This window comes from Apodemus sylvaticus, chromosome 1, assembly GCF_947179515.1.
Source record: "Apodemus sylvaticus chromosome 1, mApoSyl1.1, whole genome shotgun sequence".
Classification (NCBI taxonomy): domain Eukaryota; kingdom Metazoa; phylum Chordata; class Mammalia; order Rodentia; family Muridae; genus Apodemus; species Apodemus sylvaticus.
This window is the reverse complement of record NC_067472.1, coordinates 95,629,555-95,656,792: the sequence shown is the minus strand read 5'-3', so window position 1 is coordinate 95,656,792 and position 27,238 is coordinate 95,629,555. Positions and strand designations below refer to the sequence as shown.

The window sequence follows — 27,238 nt, the reverse complement described above, 5'->3', positions numbered from 1 at the left end:
TCTCTTGATGGTTTTTTTTATTGTACAGAGGCTTCTAAACTTCATTGAAATTTTATTTGCCATTTTTGGGGATTATTTCCTAATGGACTCCCCACTTATGAATTGATTTTTATGCATCATGAGAGATAGGTATAGCTTCATTCTTTGATAGGTAGATACCCAGTTTTTATAGTACTAAATGTTAAAGAGGCCTTTTTTCAATATATTTTTTTGCAGCTTTGTTTAAAATTAGGTGACTGTGGTTGTGTTTACTTCTGGGTCCTCTATCCTACTTCACTGGTCTATGTGTCTGTTTTGTGCTAGTTACTGTTTTTTTGCTACTATGGCTCCTACAGTATTTTGAGATGAGGTATTGTGGTATTACTAGCATTGCTCTTTCTGCTCGGCATTGCTTTGGCTATTCATGGTCTTTTGTGCTTACATATGAATTTACAGATTGTTTTTACTAATTCTGTGAAGGATGTCAGTAGAATTTTGGTGGTAATTGCACTAAATCTGTAGACTACTTTTGCTTATAAAGTTATTTTTTAATATTGATTCTGTCTTCTTCAATTTTTTCAATGCTTTATTTTACACCCCCTCCCCCCATATGTGTCTGAGTATGGGTGTAAGCATGTAAGGATAGGTGCCTGTTGAAGCCACAAGAGGGTGCTGGAACGCCTGGAACTGGGAGTTATGGGTGGTTCTGAGCTGCCTGATGTGGGTGTTAGGATGTCATTAATTTGTACCTACCAATGAATTACACTATCAAACCCTGCAAATTTTATCATTTATATATATCCATCTCCAGAAATGCCTACCTTAACCCTACTGCTGCCTGTAAATCTCAGAGATACACAGACAACTTCTCAACTTCTAGGAGACTAGTTGTACAAATATTTAATGTCAGTCTGGAGCTTCTACCCTGCTTTGGTCATTCAGTTCACAGATAAAACACATAACTTTTATATTTATAATAAGCCTTAATCAGTACTAGAGCTGGGCAGATATCCACCCTCTATACTATTAGAGTCTACTTCCTCATCAATAACCCTGAGTTATATATAGTTTGCCATGCTCTATCTGGACAGCTCTTAACTCTAGCTAGCTAGCTCTCATGGCTAGGTTTTCATGATTCCCTACCCTATGGTGGCTTCCTCCACTTTCCACCTTCTCTTCCCTCTTCATGGTTCTCCTCTCACGTCTTCTTCATCCCCCAACCAGGTAACGCAAACCCTACTTACCTCTAATTCCTCCAGTAAATGGCTGTAGCAATAGTTTTAAAGCAATAGTTTTAAACTAAGGAACAAAGTTTGCACAACAAAAGCTGGTAAACGTGAGAACTCACTCTCACTCCTCAGCCTAGACCTTTTCGGGTACATAATTCAGCATTACAATGCATAGCAACAGACCAAACCCCAGTATTAGTTACATATTTTCAGGTTTCCTTCTAAGATTAAAATTCTAAAACTAATTTTATTAGCTGGAAATATCATCCAAGAGTATAAGAAAACAGACCAGTTTCTTCCAGGCACTGCAGATGTTCTCTGACTTCCTCATTGCGATCCCTCACCATCAACACTATAGCACTCTGTTGCGTGAGGGGTCTGCTTTCATTACCCCAATACTCAAAACCTTATTTAACAGTTTCTCTTTAAAACGATACATCTCTCAAAAATCACTGAAAATCTGTGACCACAAGGACAACTATAAAGCTAGAAAAATTAAAAATAAAACATTTGTACTTCAGATAGAAAGGGAATCTGTTGAGTCACTGAGTGTTTATAATAGCACACAATTCACTTCCTGTTGCAATAATTTCTGTAATTCAGCAGCTCCTCCACAGATCCCCATGAAGTCTATGACTTCTCAAAAATGTCAACAATGCTGACTAGTATAAAGGAAAGAGTGCTGCCTAAGCAGAATTAAACTAGAAGAATAGTCTAATTACAAAGTTCGTTTTAGGGACAAGCAGTTGATAAAATCAGTTTTTGTCTCATAAAGACAGTCATGAGTTCTACATGTTCCAATTATAGCATGCTGCAAGGACCTCAAAATGTTCTAATTTCCATTGTACAGCCAAAAGTCCATGTCCTAATAATATATTGTAGTCCACTGAAAAATCCAAGGAGGTAGAAAGGCACAGAAAAATACAGAAAAAAACCCCATTGGGAGAGTTTAGCTAATTCATAGAGAACATTGTTAATCTGGATAAAACCACTTTTTAGCATTGTAAAGGGCAGTAATTAGTATTGATAATATATGAAAAAGCCCATTTATACAGATCTATAAAGGTATTTTGCTTGGGGCTAGAAATATAACTCAGTGGCAGAATGCTTGCCGAGCATGTGTGAGGTCTAGGTTCAATCAACAGCACTAAATACATACATATATTTATGCGTATACATTTATGTATATATCTTTAGGTGAGCATGTTTATTTTGCTTACATGTTCCTTGAAGTGAAAGTCAGGAAAAGGAAGACTTCCTTCCTACTCTAGCTAGAATTAAAGGTAGAAATGGAGAATACAGTTCCATAACAGATAGTAATGTTACATAACAGGTAGTAATGTTACATAACAGGTAGTTCCATAATAGGATAGTAATGATGAATGCTGGCCTGGCTGTGGAAATCTGACTAAGCTCTACGAGCCTAGAACTGCATCTCTTCTGTACTTCCATGCATATGCAGAGACTGGTGAAGTAGACATTCAACCTGCAGCTGAATTCCATGTTCTTCATTCTACCGGTATTCACTGTGCATTTCCCACGCGCCTGCCACTCTAACAGGTGCTTTACCCTCACCACCTCCTTCCATCTTTACTTATCACCATCCCAGACATTTGTTTAAGATCTCAGAATAAGCTGGAATTCAAATTCACATCTAGTTCCCATTTTAGGGCTTTCCTCTTATATCTCAGGTACATTTCTACTGCTGTGAAGAGACACCATGACTAAAGCAACTTAGAAAAGATAAGGGCTTATTAGGGACTTGCTTACAATTATGGAGAGTCAGGCCATGATCATCATGGCAGGAACATGGCAACAGGCATAACCTTGAAGCAGTAGCTGACAGCTTACATGTTAATACAACAACCACAAGTCAGAGAGGAATTACATGACATTTTGAAACATCAAAGCCTACCTCAGTGATGACACCCATCCCAAAACAAGGACACACCCGGGACCAAGTACTGAAATATATGAGCCTATGGTTTCTCATTCAAACCACCAGACCTACTGTAATATAACATAAGAATTTATAATCAGAGTTAAAAGTGAGAGGCTGTGAAGCTAACATCGTGTCAGCTGCATATGGCTTGCATTATTTTGTTTTGGTTATTTAGGAGGTTGATCAGAGAGTGTGTATTTATGACAGAGAGGAAAAGAGAAATTGACTCTTACCATTTATGTAGAAACTAGAGGATGACTTTGGATGTCTTCTTTTGTCAACTCTTTCTACTTCATATTTTGAAATGGGGTCTCACACTGAACCTAGAACTCATTGTTTCCTTTAGTCTGGCTAACCAGTAATCCTCTAGGATTTGCCAGTCTCTACACCCACAGGGCTGGGGTAATAGGCCTAGATATCCAAGCTTGGCTCTCACATAGCTGTTGAGAATTTGAAATTTGTTCCTTGTTTTTAACCCATCAAGCACTTTACCTACTGAATCCCCTTGTCCAAGATTTTAATTTTTAGTTAAACCAAAAGAAGAAATTTTATGTAATATTCAAATTTATAATTTTCTTGAAAACAAAACAAAAGATGTGCTAACACCATCCTCGCATAGCTGTAGCTGCAGTTGCTGGAGCTGACCAGTGGCTGCCCTGCACACAGGAAGCCTGCTCTTCCTTTGGTTTGCTTCACTCATTTGCATTCTCTGGTCTCAAGCATTTAGGTAGCAGTTCTCAGTGCCTTCCTGCATTTCTCTCTAAATTGCCTCATGAGTGCTTTTGTGCTAGCTAGCCTGTCAAACTCTCAAGCTTCCTTATCTTATTTCTGTAAGTTCCTGACAGTTGAGTACTACATACTCCTTAGAGACTAGAGAATAATATTAGTCTGAACTCCTTACCATGGATTCTGGGCATTCTAGGCATGGTTTCAAATCACCTTTGTCATCACACATTTCCTCATCTGATGAGTGAGTAGATTGCTGTTACCTTAAAAGGAGTTATTTAAGTGTTTTGCTGTAGAATTCCATCTTTTTAAATTACATTTTAAACAATGGATTGGATTACAAGTATGATTTTCAAAACTAATTCAAAGAAACAGGAATCTACAACTTACTTATAACTGTCTCTCAGAGATGTGCCTTAGTGTATTTGCTGCTTACAGAAGCTATTGACAACTACTAACTATAGACAACAAAAAGGATTTGAGGTTGATGGTATTGTTTTCTTAAGATTCATATTTTTATGTGTTCACATGTTTTGTCTGGATGTATGCATTTTCCCATGTATGCAGTGCCTCCGGAGGTCCAGAAGCACAGTGCCTGCAATCCGGCACTAGGAGGCTGGTGAGGAAGAGCCTGAGTTTAAGCTCAGGATGGACTGCACAATGTGATTCTATCTCAAAGCAAAAACAAAAACCGACATACATATAAATCATAGAGATAAAGGAACTGATATTCCACATTTTGGGAGACATTAGCAAGAAATCCTAAAGCATTTTTAAATATGGAATCTTGTTTTATTTTTAAAATCAATAAGAAAAGCAGATGATAAGTAAAAGATATAAAAGAATAAGTGCGCTACTTAAGATGAGGTGAGATGAGAAGAGATGAGATGAGATAAGATCAGATTGGTCTTTGGAATGTGTCTTACTGAACAGCACTGGTACCTAAGGATACATTATATTGTAACCATGAACATTTTTTGAGTAAAAGAGAGAAATGCTCTATCACAGTCAAGCTTTAAAGTAAAAATGAAGCCACTCAGACTGAGCATATAGTTGTCTCAATATTATGTAATTGTTTATTTTACACAGCAGTGTATCTCCCTCAACCATACAACGAGTTATTCTGTAAAACATAAAGTCAACTATTTCTAAATAAAGTGATGTTATTCAGATAATTTTCTAAGATCTCATTCTGTTCTTAGTATTCAAATTCCATGCCTGCTAGGCTGACTTCTTATGATTACACTTTGGCATCTATCTGCACACTGATGTCAGCTTTAGTTAACCTTCTTGGATGGAAAAGAACAGGTTTCATTTTGGACAACTATAGTGTCTGCAGCTCTCCTTCCTCGTTAAACAAATGACATTGTTTTTCTAAGAAAACAATGGAGTACTGAAGTGTACTTTCCCCAAAGCTTTCCTGGTAATGTAACATTATCTTTACAATATTCAAGTCACATAACCAAGTTTTTAATTAGTAAACTAATTACCTAGCAAATAGATAAAAGTTCTGGTCCTTCTCAGTGAAACAGTATTCAGCAAAACCAGAACGGGGAAGTGGGAAGGGGTGGGTGGGAGGACAGGGGAAGAGAAGGGGGCTTACGGGACTTTCGGGGAGTGGGGGGGCTAGAAAAGGAGAAATCATTTGAAATGTAAATAAATTATATCGAATAAAAAAAAACTGTGTAAGCTAAAAAAAAAGTTCTGGTCCTTTTTAAATTGAGAGACACTCATAATGCAAACAGCAGGCAGAAAAGATTTCAGAAAATGAATCTTAAAGCATGTCTGAATAGAAACAAACTTCATTATCTGGTGATCTTGGAATTTTGATTTGCTATGTATATTGTTATCTTGTAGACAAAGTCCTACAAAATTCACAGATATAGGGAGAATGAAAGTAAAATTTGATTTAAACCATGAAGAAGATTATTATTAATGGTGACACAATAGTATGAATCATAGAAGGCACATGTGGCAGAGGATGGCCTTGTCAGGCATCAATGGGAGGAGAGGCCCTAGGTGCTGTGGAGGCTTGATGGATACCCACCCCAGTGTAGGGGAATTCAAGGGCAGGGAGGTGGGAGTGGGTGGGCTGGTATGGGAACACCCTCATAGAAGCAAGGGGAGAGGGGATGGGATAGAGGATTTTCCTGGGGGGTGGGGGTGGGAGACAGGGAAAGGGGATAACATTTAAAATGAAATTAAAGAAAATATCCAATAAAAAAACCCAGACATTTTAAAATCAACTAATTTAGCATGGAGCCATTGGTTACCACGTCTATGTATGCTGTTTCGCTTTTCTAAAACATACTAGCCAGTATTTCTTAAGCTGCACTCCAGTGAGAGGCTAACAGAATACCATTAGATTCATACTAGATTCCTTCCCCAAGCACACCTACAATAGTTTCATACTGATGCAACCTGGATATCACAACCAGCATCTTCAACTAAGTATCTTCAAAGACTTACACAATGCCAGTTAACAGTATTGACTAATATGTACTAATATTTATATTATATCTGCTGTTGCATGAAAAAACTGCCAAGACTTGGTGGCTTAAAAAGCAACAATTTGTTTATTTCTCAGTAGTTATTAATCTATCTTTTGGAATTTTAAACCTATATTTGGAAAGTAACCTGTTGTAAGTTACTAAAATCTCAGTACCCCCTTCCCATGCTGTAGAGGTGATGCTTTCTACAGATGAAGCATGCCCAATATTGTCAACATTCAAACAAACATGAACAGCAACTCTTAGGGTTTCATAATCTAGCTTTGCTGGAAACAAAGCCTCATGTATAAGATCAATATCTGTAAGAGAAACAAAGAAGTGGGTTGGGTTAGGATGTCCTCTGCAAGGGGCAAGGGCAGATTTTATCTTCTCCATGACTCCCCTCCCCCATCTCAGAATAAGGAAGGAGACTGCATTCTTCTTTTTTTTTTTTTTTTTAAAGATTTATTTTATTTATATGAGTGCACAGTAGCTGTCTTCAGACACACTAGAAGAGGGCATCAGATCCCATTACAGATGGTTGTGAACCACCATGTGGTTGCTGGAAATTGAACTCAGGACCTCTGGAAGAACAGTCAGTGCTCTTAACCACTGAGCCATCTCTCCAGCCTGACTGTACTGTTCTTATTGTCAACCCCTTTAATCTGCCAGTCTTCTAAAAAGAAGATATACTTGGAGAGGCCAACAGAATAAAACACATTCTGTGCTACTATGGGATAAATTAGTGTCTGGTTTTGACATACAACTGTATTTTCTTTTTCACCATTTTCAGTTAATTTTTAATTGTGCCACATAATATATTAAAAAGCAATCAAATTAATAACTTTCATCTGACTGTTATTCCAAGTGGGCACAGTGCTGCCGGCCCCCAACAACTTGGCTCTCCTGTACGCTGCCTCTCTATTTGGCTTTCCTCCATGTTTTTCTACAGAATTTTTCCACATTTCTGGCCTGTATCTCTCTCTCTCTTTTGTCTTAGATATGCCTATAGAAGCTTCTTATTTTTGTTTTTGTTTTTGTTTTTGAGACAGGGTTTCTCTGTATAACCCTGGCTGTCCTGGAACTCACTCTGTAGACCAGGCTGGCCCCGAACTCAGAAATCTGTCTGCTTCTGCCTTCCAAGCGCTGGGATTAAAGGCATGCTTGAAGCCCAAGCTATAAATTGGTAGCGTATACCTATTTTGTTTTGAATTTTATTATTATTAACCAATTAATAAATCTGTGGCAGTAGATTTTCTTTGGAGATGGTCTTGCTCATATTTAGTTGAGGGCAGACTACAGCTTGATTTTCCTATCCCTACCTCCTGAGTACTGCAAGGATGCACAACTGTATTGGCTAGATGGCTGTCAACTTGATGTAAGTTAGAGAAGTGTGGGGAGAGGGATACTCAACTAAGGAAATGCCTTCATAGGATTTGCTATTTGCCAGTCTGTGGTGCATTTTCTTAATCAGTGCTTGCTGTGAGAGGACCCAGCCCATTGTGGACAGTGGCTCCCCTGGTCAGGTGGTCCTCGATGAATGGCCTCTGCATCAATGTTCTTGCCCCCAGGTTCCTGTTGTTTGACTCCTGGCCCCTGCCTGACTCTCCTCAGTGATGGATTATGATGTGTTTCTGTAAACTGAAATACAACCCTTTCCTCCACAAGTTATTTTGGCTATGCCATTTTATCACATCAATAATGGTGTCTGAGAAGAACGAAGGAGTGGCCCCTGGTTCTGGAAAGGCTCAGTGCAGCAGTATAGGGCAATACCAGAAGAGGGAATCGGGAAGTGGGGGATGGGGGAGCAGGGGGAGGGATAAGGGCTTATGGGACTTTCGGGGAGTGGGGAGCCAGAAAAGGGGAAATCATTTGAAATGTAAATAAAAAATATATCGAATAAAATAAAAAAATAAATGAATAAATCTGAAAAAAAAAAGAAACTTTAACTAAGGCACTATACTCAGACTTTTTGGCCCTCTGAAAAGCTGATATCTGTCAACATTGTTTCCACATTGTTTCTCTTGTGGTAGCACTCTTTAGAGGTCAGAGGGCATTTGCCTGTGTCAGTTTTCTCCTTCTACCTTGTGGGTTCTGGGAATCAAATGCAGGTCTTTAGAATTAGCAGCTGACACCTCTATCTACCAAGCAGTTTGTTGGCCCTGTGCCCACATTTTTTTTTTAAGGTACATGACTAGAATTTTATAAACAGTAGCTGTTCCCTTAACACTGAATATTCTTTAGTTGTGTATAGTTTCTTCAATTACTGATATTACTTTTCTGGTTCCTTTAAGCATTTGAGTTTTCAATTTTGTTGAAGAACACTAGAAGAACAGAGAAGACTGACTATAGATTTCAGATTCTTTCTGTCCCTAAGTGTTAAACATTTAGTGACCTTCCATTTTTAAACACAAATAGTTGACATTTACTGTTCAGGGAGTTAATTAAATATTTTGTTTGTTTTTAGTTCAAACAATCAAGATGACCTTTCAGTAGTGAGTCAATAGGATGGGGAGTTGGATAGGGAAATTGGTGGATGGGAGGGACAGAGGGAAGAAAGGAGGAGGAGAGAGGAGAGAGGAGAGAGGAGAGAGGAGAGAGGAGAGAGGAGAGAAGAGAGAGGAGAGAGGAGAGAGGAGAGAGGAGAGAGGAGAGAGGAGAGAGGAGAGAGGAGAGAGGAGAGAGTGAGAAACAGGGAGGTGGGAAGAGAATGTTGCAGGAATTCCGAAATTGTGTTATTGACTGAAAATACCTGTTTCTAGTTGTGGTGTGGCTCAGCCCTCGCACACACCTTTAATCCCTCTGGCTGGAATAAAGACACATCCTTAGTACATATCTTTAGTCCCAAACAATGAAGACTGATTAGTTTGTAGAAGGAAACAACCATGTTTGAAAGTGATGTCTAATTGAATGGTGAACAAAGTGAGAATTAGAGAAAAATTTGACAGAATAGGATATGTCCAACTCTAAGAAGAGAAAGAAAAGAGAGGCTATTTAAGAAAGAACAGCAAAGAGAGGGAAAAGGGGAAAGAGGCAGTTTTCCTGGGAAAGTTTTACAGAGACAGGTTGAAGAGAGAATGAACCAGAGAATGAGAAGGAGCCAGAAGACTAGAACAGATTGCCAAAGTTAGTATGAGGCCAAGCAGAGCATTTCAGGACAGGCAGAGAGGCACTGAGGAAGAGGGGGGGGGGAGGGAGCGAGGGAGAGAGGGGGAGAGAGGGAGAGAGAGAGGGAGAGCAAAAGAGGGAGAGGGAGAGGGAGAGGGAAAGTGGAGAAGTGAGGGAGAGAGGGGGAGGAAGAGAAGGGGAAGGGGAGGGAGAGAGGGGGAGAAAGGGAGAGGGAGAGAGGGGGAGAAAGGGAGAGGGAGAGAGGGGGAGAAAGGGAGAGGGGAAGAGGGAAAGGGAGAAGGGGAGAGGGAGAGGGAGAGGGAGAGAGGGGGAAGGGGAAGGGGAGGGATACTAAAAGGCAGCGGAAGCCATGTCTGCACCATCGCATCCCATAACACTCAGTAAGGAGCCCTACACAGGAAGAGGAAGATTCTGTTGAAGAAAACTTATCTGCCAAGATAGTTAAAGCATCTACAGTCTTAAACTAATTTGGTCCTTTAAATCTTATGTTATTCATTTATTTAAATTTTGTTTTTAGTCATGAGAAAAAAATGAAGTAAATCCTTGTTTTTAACTATATTGAAATCCCTTACTTAGCATACCAGGTCAGTCAGTCTGACGACAGAGCATTTGTTTTTTTAATCTTCCTCCATCTTCAGCAATATTCCCAGTAAGTTTCATATTTTCTCTGCCTATAATATTTATATATTCTTGCTCTTTGCTTGTTCATTTTTCTGTAAGACAAATGCTCATGTATCCTTTACCAGCACAAACCTATTTCTTCGTAGTATTCCTTGGTTCGGTGGGAATGTTTTTTTTTTTTTTTTTAAACAGTATTCTGATTATGGATGTTTTAGGTAATGAATGTGGCAATTAGCTATACTATGTCACCATAAGTGTATGTGTTTCTCAAGGGCAGAGAACCTTGCTAGTTCAGCTTTGGAGTCCAACACTTGGATGAGGTAGCAGTTCTACTGAATTGACAGGAACTACTATAGTTCTAGATGTTTGTTTCATTTTTCTGAACCTTTCTGAACCTATTATAAGAAAGAACTGAAAAATGAAACAGTTCATAAAAACACTTTGCTGTGGGTTGAAATGTCTACCACAGGCTCATGCGCTTGGATACTGGGTCCACAGCTGGTGGTCAAACTGGAAAGGCTGTGGAACCTTTAGGAGGAAGAGCCTTGCTGGAGAATGTGGATTGTCAGAGGCAGGCTTTCTGGATTTATATCCTGACCCCACTTCCTGTTCATGCTGTCCTTCCTGTGTATACCTGCCATGTGACTAGCCGGCCTTCAGTTTCTGCCACCATACTTCCCCACCTATTTGCAACTATAAGCCCAAATAGGTCCTCTCTCCCTCAAATTGCTTTTGTCAGGGTATTTGATCACCGCAATGAGAAAAAGTAACCAAGACATAATCCAACTTAAAAAAAGAGCATTAATTACATAAATTCAAGAAAATTAAAAATTCTGTTAACTATCCACTAGAAAACACAATGACACAAAACACATTTTTATTTGATATAAATTACTCTGTAATATTTTTAAATCATTAGTTTAAATAGTGGACATAAACTATCCTTTAAAATGCTAGTTATGAATTAATTATAATTCATAGTTTCTTAGGAGTACTAAGAAAAACAGAAGTCCTTCCAAACTTGAAAGAGAAAGTAAGAGAAAGGGGTGGGGGTGGGGGCTGGAGCTAAAAGAGAAGAGAGGTATTTAAACTCTCTTAAATAATGTCATAGTTACAGTTACTATTGCTGTGATGAAACACTATGATGACATCATGGGTAAGAAAGGGTTTATTTGGCTTGTACTTCCATATCATAGTCCAATATCAAAGAAAGTCAAGACAAGAATTCAAACTGGTCAGGAACTTGGAGGCAGGAGGCAGAGAGACCATGGAGGAGTGCCTTACTGGCTTGCAATTCATGGCTTGCTCAGTATGCTTTCTTAAAGACCAAGGACCACCAGCCTAGGGATGGCACCACCCACAGTGGGCTTGGCCCTCCCCTATCAATCACTAGTTAAGAAAATGCCCTACAGGCTTATCTACAGTCAGAATTCATGGAGACATTTTTGCAATTAAGGGGCCCTTCTCTCAGATGACTTTATTTTGTGACAAGTTGACATAAAACTAGAGCAAGGAGAAATGAAGGAGGGAATAAATTTCCAAGCAATTCTAAATTTCTATGCTGTCAGAAGTATATTTACTGTAATAAATATACATTGTGTCTGGACCAAACCAGATTCAGCAAGTGTTGATGGCTCTTTTCACTCTCAACCATTTTCCTGCTATTTTTAAGGAATTTACTTTATAGTAGAAAAATGATGCAAGAAGACCTTAAATCACATCCTTCTTATCCCTCTTCCCCCCAAAAACAGATTCTTTGAAATCTTATAGGGAATGAAATATATCTAGATTATGAAGTTGGAGAAAAGCAAAATTCTTTTCCTATTTTGTAGTCTCTTACCAATTAAAATTAATGACTGATGAAATGTCTATTCTTTACTGTAGAAACAATGTAAATTACTTATAGAAATAATCTTAATACTATGAAAAAAGTTTATTTGGATTTCACCAGAATTACTTACAGACTGTAATTTTATAGTTGGACAACTACCGTCTGTATTAACCAGAGCCAAGGTCAATATTCAAGCAAAAACACAGAAAGAATTTCATATTCTTCTGAACACTTAATACACTTGTTGTTAAAAATATTCATAGACTGGAGACTTATAAATAATATTATATAACAGTTGTTGAAATTATAACAGCATTTCCTGACCTTGGTTCAAAGTTTAATGAAATATCCTTGCTGGACATGACCACAAAAATGGTTGGGGGAGTGTGGGGTTAAGAGTGATGCCAACCACATGTAAAAAAAAGTCTGCATTAAAATCATACAAACATTTGGTAAAATTGAAACTTTGGTAAGAGTCTGAGTGTGGAACAGAAGCCATACACTTGGAATGGTGACAAGGGAAGGTGCTGTGTCACACCAAAGAAGTGGTACTTAGAAAGTCACTTGTCTCCTTCCTAGGTTTCAGATTCTTTGTTGCATGGCCAGACCATCCATTTGTCATCATTTTTTGAGATTCTCAAGTAGATCAGCACATTCGGTCTCAGGCTGGCAAGATTTTGTCTTAGAGCTGTTGCTTTAAAGGGAACTGGTCAGGTCTTAGAGACTTAGGAAGGTCTTGGAATTCTGTTCATTCTGGTGCCAAACCAATGGGATTCAAATTTCACACAATCTGGGTTTTATTCATAGGGGTTAGCCTGATAAGAGTAATCCTTCATTGCTCTATTGAGGTGTTTTAAAAAGTTTCCTGTTTCAAACAGCTACTTGATTAGAACAATATTAAAATTAAATTTCTGTCTGCTTTAATATTAAAAAGCTGTCTTCACTTTATTGTATGTAAAAAGCACTGAATGCTGTACAAGATTATAGCTCATGCTTTAGATTTGAGTGGTGGGAATTCTGTAGAGAGAATGTCAGCCCTATGCATGAAAATATGTTGGTTAAAAAAAAAGTGTTTCTGTCACAAGAAGCAAGTCAAGATAAGTGTACAGTCAGAGATCTCTAGAGGGAAAGAATCAATTAGCTGATTAAACAGGGGTGTTAAGCAGGAATATATTAAATAGGCATGTATTAAATGGTACTATGCAATATGGTTTTTTGTGGCCAGAAATAGTTGCCTTCAAACTAGAGAAGTGCAGAACCTGGTAGGTGCTCACTCCACAAGGCTCTGTGTCTCTATCATTCAGCTCTGACACTGAAGGTCTGGGGGATGGCTAGAGATCCACTGATCTTCAGTACATGATGAAAGTCAGTGACGGATGGTGGCAGCAGTCATGCAGGCAGACTGACACAGCAAAAGCTTTTCCCTCTGATGTATATCTGTCAGAAGGTACTGTGGCATTCAGAATGGATTTTCTCATTTCAATGAACATAATCAATTTTTGTATCTGGCTGATTAGTTTGCTATCACTCCATGAAAGTGATTTTACACCTCTGAAGCATACATTATCTTCTTTGATTAAAAATGCCCTTCATAGTTGGTCTCTATTTATTTTCAAAATCTATCTTGTACTTAGTGTTTCTTAATCAGAATTAGCTGACCTGTTTTTACAAGAGAAAATTATTTCCTTAGATGATGTAATTGTCATCTTGAAGGCTTACTGCTGAATAAGCTCACCCTTTCTAATTCTTTTTGAACTCTGGCAGACTGGTTCAACTCAACTGTCCTGGCCCAAACACCTCTCCAAGCTGACTGATTCAAACTGGCTTCTCTCAGATTTTGACTGAATTGCTCTGCTTGGCCTCAAACTAATTCTGTTGTAATCTTCTGGAGCCTTCTCATTCTTGTCTCATTCTGTCTTCACCTGTAATCTGTCATGGTAAACCCTACCTTCGGCCCCCCCCCCCTCTTTTAAGTCCTCTCTTTCCTGTCTGTTCTCCTGAGAGTTGGACATATCCTATCTCTGACTCACTCTGACTCTTTCTTTGATTCAACACTTCACTCCTCAATTAGACCCCACTTTTAAACCAAACATGGTTGCTTCCTTCTATGAATTAATTTTACCTTCATTGTTTAGGAGTAAAGGTATATACTAAGGATATGCCTGTATTGCATCCAGAGGGGTTAAAGGTAAATCATTCTAGCCAGATCACACAAACCTAGAGGATCTTTGGATGGGATCCCTTGCCAGAGTAGCCATATGGCTGGAATAAAATTTCTCTACACATTTCTGTTTTCATAGTACTCACTGCTGATTAAAGTGAATCATAATGATCTATTGAACTGTGGGTCTCCATCCACTCTCCTGATCATGAGTCTTAGTGGGCTATGGTGGTCTATAGACCTTACTGCTGAACAGAATGCCCCACATAGCAGGATCCCAGCAACTCTTCATGGAAATGAGAACCATTTTGCTGTGAGTCACAATCCTTTACAGATTACTCACTTTTTCTTAAGGATCTAAGTATGCTCTCATTTCATTCAGTGCCCTGCTTGCCTTCCTACCACTGCCAACATTGATGCCATTTAAACAAATGTGGATCTGATATTCACATTCATTTACAGATTCACTTTTCTGTGTATGTGCTATGGTTGAATTTTTAAAAATTTATTCTGATTGTTACATATTTATCTTTTCCATATCACAAGTTACCCAGTAACAAAAGTGATATTATCTAGTAAAAAAAAAGTGATGCCAACTCAGTATCTTTAGTCAAAACCCCCAAAAGATTCTCAGAAGTATGCCTGCACAAATTGTGACTCATTTGGAAAACACTATTAGAGTTAAAATCAACCAAACAAAAAACATAAAAACAACACTTGAGCTTTGGAATCACACACACACAGTTTAGATCTGATCATGGCAAGGGAGTCTTTCTGACCCATATTCTCTTCTGTCAAACTAGAATGATACTTCACTGCAGTGGGCCAGGTACTAAAAAGCTAAGTGCAGTAGAATTCACTACACACCAGCTCTCATTCTTATCACCTTTCTCTAGGCTTACTCTTCACAATATTTTAGTAGGTAACTATAATTTTATAAGGGATAACAATACTTGACATGAAAACACAGTAAAATTTAGCTCTCATTTGGGTGGTTGGGATTGGGGCAGAACTACTGGTAAGGGCCAGGCAGTAGCAAGAAGGTCACTGTTGTGGATAGCCCTGGGCTTGTATTTTGATGCTAATTCTACTCCTGGGTGGGGCTGCAGAAAATTAATCACTTATGCAGGTGCCTTGTGAATCTTCTCCCCATCTTAACTTTTCAAATAAAGGGTAGAGCCAATGATTGGGCAGGAAGAGGGAAGGAGGAGCTGAGGGGTTTTGGCAGGAAGAAAAAGGATCCCTGGGAGGAGAGAGGATCAACTGAGGAGGTAGAAGAAGAGGGAAAGAAGACATGGCCTGGATAAAACCACAACTTATATGGGACAACTTAGAAGGGAATAGAGTAGTGTAGTGGGAGATCTGACCAATGTAGGTGTATAGCTTGTCTAAATACTGATTGAGTTGTGGTTTCTTTTACTGGGTAGTTGGGTTGGAAAAGTACCGCAAAAGGTCACCACGTAGAGAGCTCAGGAAGTTTGGTGGCTCTCTATGCGTTCATGTTCACTTTCTGCTTCTTGGGCTGACAGAACCTTGTCAATAAGGGCCTTCCAGATGGTCATCAATAGATCTTTCTATTATACCACTTATGTCTACTAGTAATACGCTTTTATGTCTTGAAAAGAAAATAATACTTATGCAAAAAACCATGTTTATTTACAGTCCTGTAGTTTTTTTTTTTTTTTTTTTAGGATGTATATGCCAAAGTTAAAACTTGGGAAGAAGAAAGATCTGCAAAATTACTAACATAAAATTTGTCCTTTTTTTTGTCTCTAGAGAGAGAAATCATGCTCTCTACATCATTTATTCATTCATATATACACACATATGTATAGCTATATATACATATACATACATATATATGAATATGAATGATCCTTCTAATCTCAGCTCTTGGCAGGCACTCTATGATAAAACTCATCTGAAAACATTTTTTTATTTCAAAATTAAGAGATCTAAAGATATCCAATTGGGTTTTAGTGAAGGAAGTCAGACACAAAAGAATATATTGAAAGGCAGGGGAAATGACTCAAATGATAAAGCACTTGCTCTACAAGCATAAAGATCTGGTAGGCATACCTGGAGCTTGCTGGGCAGCTAGTTAAGCAAAATGTGTAATTTTCAGGTTCACTGAGAGACTCTGTCATCTAGTCTCAACAACCAGAGTACACTTGTATGCACTGGACCCAACATACACATGTACACATACACACATCAAGAATACATATTATATAATTTCACTCACATGAAATGCCTTCCAAAAGCATATTCAACAGAAAGTAGATGTACTGCTGTCTAGGCATGGGTTTGAGGTTTCCTCTTGGGGTGAGAGAAGTGTCCTAACTCTAGATAGTAGCTAGTAGGCTGTCCTCTGCCCTGATTTTATCACTATATACAGAACAGCGACTTTACTCTGTCTGTTCCAGGCATTAACAACCAGAGGCTGGACACTCTAAACTCATTAGGATAACAAATACCATCTGTACCACAGAATCACAAGGCATAAAATGATAGATAACTTATTTATGTTAATAAAACGCAGCCATTTACAAACTTATCAAATTAAATCAGGACACAGACACACTGGACTATATCAGAGACAGTAGGCAAGTGGGTTTATTGAAAGTACTAGCTTAATGATGTCACCTGAAACACATGACAAGAGAGACATCTTTGCTATATACCACAGGGGTCTGTGTACCCTGGCAGCCTCAGGTGTGTTTCTGTATAATTTTACAGTTTTTAATTTCATGGTAATTTTTAATTTATATACAGAACAATAAATGAAATCATCATGGCCTCTGCCTTGGAGATCACCAAGTGATGAGCCTCTCTCTGTCTCTGGGTTTTTAGTTCAAAACGAAAAATAATGAGAAAAAGGCATGATAAATTGTCAGCACATGCTGTCAGTAAAGCTATCCCTCTTTCAAAGAAAAACTGTTTTGGGAAAATAGAATAAAACTGGAAAGAAGACATTACATATTTTTTTTTATAATATCTGAATTTCATTTTAAAGTTATTTTCATTTATTTATTGGTTGGTGTGTGTTCATGTATGTATACATGTGTGTAAGGGTCTATTTATGTTAGTCAAAGGACTACTTGCAAGAGTTGATTCTGTCCTCTATGTAGGTGTCAGGGATTGGACTCAGGTCATCTGGCTTGGTGGCAACCACCTTTACAACTGAGCTATCTTACAAGCTCCCCTATTCGAATGTTCTAATCATGCATATATAATACATTTATTTAAGAAAATTCTGATGGCTTGGTGGTACTGTGCAGCAGACTACTTTAAATCACTATTGTATTAGCAAGACTATCAAATTTCTGGAGGCTGTGTTATCATACTATCAATGATGCAGGTTACACATTGTTTGGTATAGTAATTGTATATGTTGAGATGCTCAATAAAGTTTGTTTTCATGGAGTAATTTTTGCTGTTTTTTGAGACAGGGTTTCTCTGTGTAGCCTTGGCTATCCTGGAACTTGCTTTGTAAACCAGACTAGCCTGGAATTCACAGAGATCTGCCTGCCTCTGCCCCCCAAGTGCTGAAATTAAAGGAGTAAGGTTTGTTTGTTTTTTTAAAGAATCTATTTATTTAATTTTTTAAATGCACACTGGTGTTTTGCTTGCATGCCTGTCTGTTGTGTGGGAGAGGATGTCAGATCCCCTGGAACTGGAGTTAAAGACAGTTGTAAACTTCTATGTGGGTGCTAGGATTTGAACTCAGGTCCTTTGGAAGATCAGCCAGTGCTCTTAACTACTGAGCCATCTCTCCAGCCCTCCATTAAAGTTTTATTACATTGAGAGGGCAAAAGGACTTATTAAAAATATTTTTCTAAAATTAGATACATTTTTTATTTACATTTCAAATGTTGTCCCCTTTCCTGGTTCCCCCAACCCTGATAACCCCCTAACCCATCCTCCCTCCCCCTGCTCACCAATCTACCCACTCCCGCTTCCCTGTCCTGGCATTCCCCTATACTGGGGCATCAAGCCTTCTTAGGACCAAGGGCCTCTCCTCCCTTTAATGTCCAACAAGGCCATCCTCTGCTGTATATGCATTTGGATCCATGGGTCCCTCCATGTGTACTCTTTGGTGGTCTAGTCCCTGGGAGCTCTGGGGGGTACTGGGTGGTTCATATTGTTGTTCCTCTTAGGGGCTGCAAACCCCTTCAGCTCCTTGGGTCCTTTCAATGGTTGGCTGAGAGTGTCCCCCTCTGTATTTGTCATGCACTGGCAGAGCCTCCCAGGAGACAGCTATATCAGGCTCCTGTCAGCAAGCACTTGTTGGCATCCACAATAGTGGACTATTGTTGGATCCACAATAGTCTCTTTTGGGAACTGTATATGGGATGGATCCCCAGGTGGGGAGGTCTCTGGATGGTCTTTCCTTCAGTCACCGATCCACACTTTGTCTCTGTATCTCTTCCTGTGGGTATTTTGTTCCCCCTTCTAAGAAGGACCAGAGTATCCATACTTTGTTCTTCCTTCTTCTTGAGCTTCATTTGGTCTGTGAATTGTATCTTGGATATTCCAAGCTTCTGGGTTAATATCCACTTATCAGTGAGTGCATTCCATGTGTGTTCTTTTATGATTGGGTTACCTCACTCAGGATGATATTTTAGAGTTCCACCCATTTGCCTAAGAATTTCATAAATTCATCATTTTAAATAGCTGAGTAGTATTCCATTGTGTAAATGTACCACATTTTCTGTATCTGTTCCTGTGTTGAAGGACATCTGGGTTCTTTCCAGCTTCTGGCTATTATAAATAAGGCTGCTATGAACATAATGGAGAATGTGTCCTTATTACATGTTGGAGAATCCTCTTGAGTATATGCTCAGGATAGCAACCAACAAATTGGGAAAAGATCTTCACCAACCCTATATCCAATAGAGGGCTAATATCCAATATATACAAATAACTGAAGAAGTTAGACTCCAGAGAGCCAAATAACCCTATTAAAAAAGGGGAACAGAGCTAAACAAAGAATTTTCAATTGAAAAATATCGAATGGCTGAAAAGCACCTAAAGAAATGTTCAAAATCCTTAGTCATCAGGAAAATGCAAATCAAAATAACCCTGAGATTCCACCTCACACTAAGATGAAAAACTCAGGTGACAGCAGGTGCTGGCAAGAATGTGGAGAAAGAGGAACTCTCCTCCACTGCTGGTGGGATTGCAAGCTGGTACAACCACTCTAGAAATCAGTCTGGTGGTTCCTCAGAAAATTGGGCATAGTACTACTGGAGGACCACTCTTGGGCATATTAAAAATATTTTTAAAAAGGAAGTAACCAACTACTTTCTGATTAGAATTACTGTTCCACTAGATGAAATCTGTAACTGGCAACATTATAGAACCAATAACTTGTGGCTAGACAAGTCATAGGCTATATAGGGGAACCTACTATCATTATTCTACTAAATGGACACAGTATTAACAGACTCCTAATGACACTGCTGTATCATAAATCAACACATCTCTCACCCCTCACCTGAGAAGCAATCAATGTATCTCTCACCTGCTCTTACTTGCAGCAGATGGTGATGAATACAGAAAGCCACTGGCCAAGGTGCAGAGTAATCCAAGCAAGTCTTGGCAGCACTTCAGCGGGTAGTTTCCACTTGTCAGCTTGTGGGCTGCACCTTATGCTGCCAGTGACCACAGCAGTATCTCCCTAACAATACTGTCTGAGGAGAAGACCACTTCCAAGTTTACTTTTTTTTTTTTTTTTAGATGATACTAAGAATTTTTTTTCTTTTTTTTTATTCGATATATTTTTTATTTACATTTCAAATGATTTCCCTTTTCCTAGCCCCCCCACTCTCAGAAAGTCCCGTAAGCCCTCTTCTCTCCCTCTGTCCTCCCATCCACCCCTTCCCACTTCCCCGTTCTGGTTTTGCTGAATACTGCTTCATTGAGTCTTTCCAGAACAAGGGGCCACTCTTCCTTTCTTCTTGTACCTCATTTGATGTGTAGATTTGTTTTGGGTAATCCAGGTTTCTAGGTTAATATCACCTTACACCAGTCAGAACGGCTAAGATTAAAAATTCAGGAGATAGCAGGTGTTGGAGAGGGTGTGGAGAAAGAGGTACACTCCTCCACTGCTGGTGGGGTTGCAAATTGGTACAACCACTCTGGAAATCAGTCTGGCGGTTCCTCCGAAAACTGGGCACCTCACTTCCAGAAGATCCTGCTATACCACTCCTGGGCATATACCCAGAGGATTCCCCACCATGTAATAAGGATACATGCTCTACTATGTTCATAGCAGCCCTATTTATAATTGCCAGATGCTGGAAAGAACCCAGGTATCCCTCAACAGAAGAGTGGATGCAAAAAATGTGGTATATCTACACAGTGGAGTACTATTCAGCCATTAGAAACAATGAATTCATGAAATTCTTAGGCAAATGGATGGACCTAGAGAACATCATACTAAGTGAGGTAACCCAGACCCAAAAGATGAATCATGGTATGCACTCACTAATAAGTGGATATTAACCAAGTTTACTTCTTTATAGGGTATTAAGATTTAGCCCTAGAGGTAGAAGCTTCTCTTGTATTCTATTCCTGCATACTTTAGAATTCTCTTTATTTTAGTAATTAATTATTAATAGTTCCTTGTCTTATAACTTCCTTGATCAAGGTGTAGTAGTGTATTCCTTTAATACCACCACTTGGTAGGAAGAAGCAAGCAGATCTTATGAGTTTGAGGGCAACCTGGTCTATATAGCTAGTTCCAGGTCAGACAGGGCTACATAATACATAGATCTTGCCTCAGCTAACCCCCAAACAAAACCAAAACCAAAACCACACAACTTTCCCTTTTCAAATGACTGATACAGCTTCTGGTTCCTACTGGAACCTTGACAACGAACCCTAAAGCCAAAGCAAGTCCATACATGTAACCCAAAGTGTTAAGTATTTACTATTGAGCTTGACAGTTCAGCGTTGTGAACTTGTTAGCTTGCTGCCTCCTGAACCTTACTGTGCAGATATCTCAGAAGTCAGATGGTACCACAGTTGCTTATTTTATAAAGAAGTACTAACTGTATTATTCAGAATGTAGATCTTTAAAAAAAAAAGAAATAATAAAGACAACTTGATAGATTTGTTTGCTATAAAAGCCAGGGCTGGCAAGATGGCTCAGTGGGTAAAGGCACTTGCCCCCAAGCCTTACAACCTGAGTTCGAGCCTCAGAACTGACATGGTGGAAGGCTAGAGATCCAACCTCTGCAAACTGTCCTCTGCACACCATGGCACTCACTTCTCACTCACCTAACCCTACACATACATGGGCATGCAAAATAAAGTGTCATAGAAAGAGCTTATATTTTACATGATGGCATGAACAACAGCTATAATGAAGGATAAAATTTCACATTGACCAGTCCAGAAAGTTTCCAGTAAATTCTATGTTCAGTCACTGTGGATGACATTCCTTTACTATGTGCCTACTGCTAACATCCTAGCCTCCGAGGGTGTACCTTCTGAACGGGGTGAACCCCTAAACTGATCCGGAACAGAGGTGCAGGTCCTGTAAAAAAGGAAAAGCAGGCTGCAATGGTCGGTAAGGGACTCGGAGATGATGGTGACTTGGTATTGGTGCTATACTTCCTATACATAGAATGTGGTAAATGTTACAGAAAATATAATTACTGGTGTGTCCCTAGTATAATGAGGGGACAGAGTCACATAATGCCATGAAAAATCAAACTGAATACACATATGTAAATTATGAGTTATATGTAGACCAAACAAACTTACCCTGTAGAAAGCACTGGTCAGGGGGAGTAATGCTGCAGCGATGTTGTATTCTTCTAAACTTGAACAATCCTTAAAGACAACAATGGCAAGTGAACCCATTAGGATATGTATCAGAATCACACACCGGGTTTGCCTTACTGTCCTGTAAAATTTTTCATTTTATTCCAAGTTGTCATTAGGGCATAGCTGGGTAAATCCAGGGAAAAATATTGTTTCTGAAGTACACTCCTTTAAAAACAAAGTATAAACACCCTGGGAAGGATATTACTGTAATGTTTTACTGATAAGCAGCTACTTAGAGTGTGTGTTAACAAGTTTTTTCATACACAGAGACTTGAGAGGGGATTTTCAATACACCCAATCTATTTCACTATGTCTATTTTCCCACATGCTTTACTATTTTTCATGTTGGGTTATATTTTACAACTATTTAAAAGTATCATTTTCTTTCTTAAGTGTTATATAAAAAGCTGAAACTGTTGTTGGGGAACAGAATAAAAAACTCTTACTGGAAAGATAAAATGGTGCTGCTGCTGAAGAAAACTATGGCAGGTAAAAGAAAGGAGAATAGAACTACTACATTGAATATAAAAAGCAGAGCACATAGATACAAATATAAGTATGTAAGTATATATGCAATTACTGAATGTTCCAGCTTCTTTACATCTTGATATGAACTCAAAGAACCAAAGTCAAGAACTGGAGTTGGAGAGATGGCTCAGTGGTTAATAGTCCTGGGTTTGGTTCCCAGCACCCACATGTGGCCCAGGGCTATCTGTAACTCTAGTTACAGCTAATCCAACATCCTCTTCTGATCTCCACCACTACTGAATAGATTTGGTACACTTAAGATGCATGCAGGTGAAACACACATCAAATAAAAATAAGTACATCTTTTAGAAAAAAGAACTGATAGATAGCACTATTATATATATATCCACATGTGACATATATATGAATATATGATATGTACATGTGGCATATATATACACACAACAGAATATGATTTTGACTTAAAAAGGAAGGCACTTTTGACATATGCTGTAACATGGATGGACCTTGAGCCATTATATAAATGAATGTTTGTAGAGTTATACTCACTGGTATAGTATCTGATGCCCTCCTATGGCCTCTGTGGGTACAGGTACCCACATGGTACACATGCATACATGCTGGCAAAACAGTTATGCACAAAACAACAGCAACAAGATATAGGTACAGTCAAGAAGTGTTTAATAGAACAGTAGCAAAAAAAATAACTACAAGAACTGAAAAGCAGATTACATGAAATTTAGAAGTTTTATATAGGAAACTATCAGCAAAATGAACTGCCTATAGAATAGTAGAATACTTTTGCCAGATTTATTTCAGACAGGAGGTTCATATTTAGACTGTATAGATAACCAGAAAAATGAAAATACCAAAATTAAACTCTCAATAAACAGATAGTTCACAAAAGATGGGCTAAGACATTGGGGGTAGGTGCTGGGGAGATGGCTCAGCAGTTAAGGCTGTTCTTCCAGCCTTACTGGTTCTGAGTTCAATTCCCAGCAACCACATGGAGGCTTACAATTGGCTATAACTGTAGTCCCATGGGACCCAATACCCTCTCCTGATGTTCAGACATACATGTAGACAAAGCAAACAAAGTATTTTAAAAAGTATTCAACATCCACAGCCATCAGAAAAATGCAAATTAAAACTTGAGATTGCATCTCATCCCAGTTAAAATGGCTATTATCAAGTAAATAACAAATACTGGAAAGGATTCTGGAAAGGATGTGGGGAAAGAGGTACCATTATTAATCGTGTGAGGGTAAACTAGTAAACCACTGTGGAAATCAGTGTAGAGGTTTCTCAAAACAAAATAAAACAAAATAAAGAATAGAACTACCATTAAGACCTAGCTATATTTATTACTCCTAGGTCTATACCCAAAGTATTTCAGACCCACAGACACTTGCAAATTTATTACCACTCTGTTCTCAACAGCAAGGAAAAGAAATCAGGTCAAATGTTCTCTCTCTCTCTCTCTCTCTCTCTCACACACATACACACACACACACACACACACACACACACACACACACACGATTTGGCCACGAGGAAAAATAAAATTGTAAAATTTGCAAGAAAATGGATGGAACTGAAAAATATTAAGTGAGGTAACACAGATGCAGAGGAACGATTAGCACATGTTTTCTCTTAGATATGGATCCTAGCTTCAACTCCCACCCCAGTCAACCCCATCCGCCATGAAGATCCAAAAATAAAAAGGCAAGACATGAGGGGCAACCATGCTCTTTTATGCTGTGTCTATGAGGATTTGTGCTGGAATCTGGATACTTGTATAGATATTAAACTGGACCAAATGATCTTTGGTTTTAGACTAAAAGAGTTTCAGCTATAAAACAGGCTAAGTGCTGGAACTATTTTAGTTATGTCTTTCAGGCACACACATGCCAGGAGGCAGGAGGGGAGAAGAAGAGAAACAATCAATGAGAATAAACCCAACTGAATGAAGGATGACTTTAGTGCTTGCCTTGCACTCACAGGGCCTTGTACCCTAGCATCCAACCCACACAAATAGGAAGATGATTTTGAAGTTAAGTCATTATGCTGGAATCACGTTTAGATTTTATCTTAAAATATGGTCAGTCACATAGAAAAACCCTGCACCTTTTTCCTACACGTTATCAAGTAGGCCTCCATCATTTCCATAAATCTTATAAAATAATCCAGGAACACAGCAAAAACTGTTTATCTTTTCCCGCTTGACTATTCTTTACCCCCTTAGGACACTGTTATGTTCAAGAATGTCATCTATGTCCCAGCACATCTGAATTTCTTTAACAGAAATGCTTTGCATGTTTCTGAAGACTGTCATGAGGCCCAAGGCAATAAAGTTCAACAGACTTGAGCTGTAATCTTCTCCCAAGGAAATGGTTGGAATGCCAAGATGCCTTTTGACTTTGACTTCACAGCAGGGCTTCATTTGTAATGATGCTGTCCAAACTTTAAATGACAACAGCTGTGATATGAAGCTCTACACATTCATTTATAAAAACTTCCCACAAATTAAAAAATTAAAGAACAGGGGATTTCAATCCATGGCCAATTAGCAGAGGCTCAGCAACCATAAAACATTTAGATTAGAAAGAGCTATTTATTATTTTACAAAATGTTTACACATTGTAGTGAATGTCTAAAAACTTTTTGCCAGTCAAACACTGATTGCAAAATATAAATATGAAATTCTTTGCAAATCACATTAGAGACATTAATTAGGGTAAAGATGGAAAACTTCTAAAACAATAAAGCTACAGCTATCGACCCAGCGATTGCATTCCAGAACAGTGCAGTTATCTATTGGGGATCAGCTCCCAAAATAATATTCTGGGGTCCCCTGTGCTTGGACTATATAATAACCTTATATAAATGTACCAGGTAATTTATGAACTTGCAAGGGCAGAACACTTATATATACTTTATTCTCAACTTTGATATGTAATTTACCTTAATTATCCTGCTACAATTGGAAAGTGAGCCCTGTAATCTTAATTGCCATTTATCTGTAAGTACTTACTACTTTTAACCTGCATACCTTTGAACTGTTTTGGCCAATAGTCCTATTTCATAAAACTTTGGAATCTCTTAAAATTGTTATATTTAAACATTAAAAAAATGAGAATCAAAGGTATTATACATTAATGGAGCCAACTATAGAACTTAGAACTAGGTAGCTTAGGAAAAATGAAATAAAAAAATAGCTGTTAATTATTTGACCAGGTATGGGGGTGGACAGGAGAGAAAGTCTGAAGGCCAGCAGAATGAATGAAAATGTGCAACCTCAGGGGGTGGGAAGTGGGGGGACCCTCTAGAAAGTATCAGAGACCTGGGAGGTGAGAGACTCTCAGGATGCAAAGGGAGGGACCTTCGATGAAATAAATGCCCAACAGTGGGGAGAGGGAACTTTATTTTAGAGTCCACCTCCAGTAGAAAGAGAGGGCATCAAATGGAGATGGGGTGGCAATCCCACAATCAAAAACTCTGATCCAGAATTCTTCCTGTTTAAAAGAACTGCAGGGACAAAAATGGAGAGGAGATTGAGGGAAAGGTGGTCCAGTGACAGGCCAACCTTGGGATCCATCTTCTCCAGGGGAGGCTCCACTACTACTGATGTGTCTTAAAGTCAGGAGCCTAGCATGGCTGTCCTATGAGAGGCCCAACAAGCAGCTGACTAAGACAGATGTAGATACTTACATCCAACCATTGGACTGAAGTTGGGGACCCCTGTGGTTGAATTAGGGAAAGCCTGGGAAAAGCTGAGGAGGAGGGTAAACCCATAGGAAGACCAGCAGTTTCAACTAACCTGGATCCCTGAGATATCCCAGACACTGAGTCACCAACCAGGCAGCATACAGTAGCTGATATGAGGTCCCGACACATATATGGCAGAGGACTGCCTGGTCTGGCCTTAGTGGGAGAAGAGCCTAACCCTGGAAAGACTTGAGGCCCCAGGGAGTAGGGGAGGCCTGATAGGGTGGGGTTTGGAAACATCCTCTTGGAGGTGGGGTGGAGGGGAAGAGGAATGAGATGAAGAATTGTGGGAGGGCAGACCTGGAGGGGGGCAACAACTGGATTGTAAAAAAAATAAAAGTAATAAAAAAATAAAATGAATAAAAGAAAAATAAATAAAAGGAAAAATAGCTGTGAATTGCCCAAAGTCTTGAAAATATTTGCATCTTCTATACAGGAACTAAAACCAAACTACCAGTTTATATTACGATATTCTCCTGAAGTCTCAGTTATGACCTGACTATTACAGAATTATAAGTAGACTCTCCTGCCAGGCTTGTAAACCTGTCATGGTAGACTCATGAGGTGATGTGGATCCGTCTCAACAGCCACTCCAGCTGCCCTGCTATGAGCTGTAGCCCCAGGGAGTCAGTTTTATTCATGCTATAGCACACTGTCCTCAATCCTATTATAACACCATCCCTAGGGAAAGGAGTCATTATTTCTTCTGTTATTTACTCATGCTACCCTCAACGCTATAGTACATTTATATACCTTCCTTACAGCTCTTGAAATACAATGTTAAGAAAAAAAAAGCTGGCAAATATATTTCACAATAGTTTCAGCTTCTTTCTCTCTCTCTCTCTCTCTCTCTCTCTCTCTCTCTCTCTCTCTCTCTCTCCCCCTCCCTCCCCCTCTCTCTCTCTCTCTCTCTCTCTCTCTCTCTCTCTCTCTCTCTCTCTCACACACACACACACACACACACACTCTTAAATTCTGAACCCTAATTTGGTTCTTAATAATGGTTCTTAAATGCTTTAACATCCCTTCTAGCCC

General features: G+C 38.9%; 1 protein-coding gene across 3 annotated transcripts in view; it reads right to left on the bottom strand.

Moving 5' to 3' along the window:
• The window catches only part of Sbf2 (SET binding factor 2), a 365,757-nt gene that overhangs the window by 90,197 nt on the left and 248,322 nt on the right, over positions 1–27,238 (bottom strand). For all 3 annotated transcript variants that reach the window (XM_052201159.1, XM_052201166.1, XM_052201176.1), the window contains exon 17: positions 21,884–21,952. In XM_052201159.1, the coding sequence (XP_052057119.1) occupies positions 21,884–21,952 (69 nt within the window). The remainder of the gene's footprint in view (positions 1–21,883; positions 21,953–27,238) is intronic.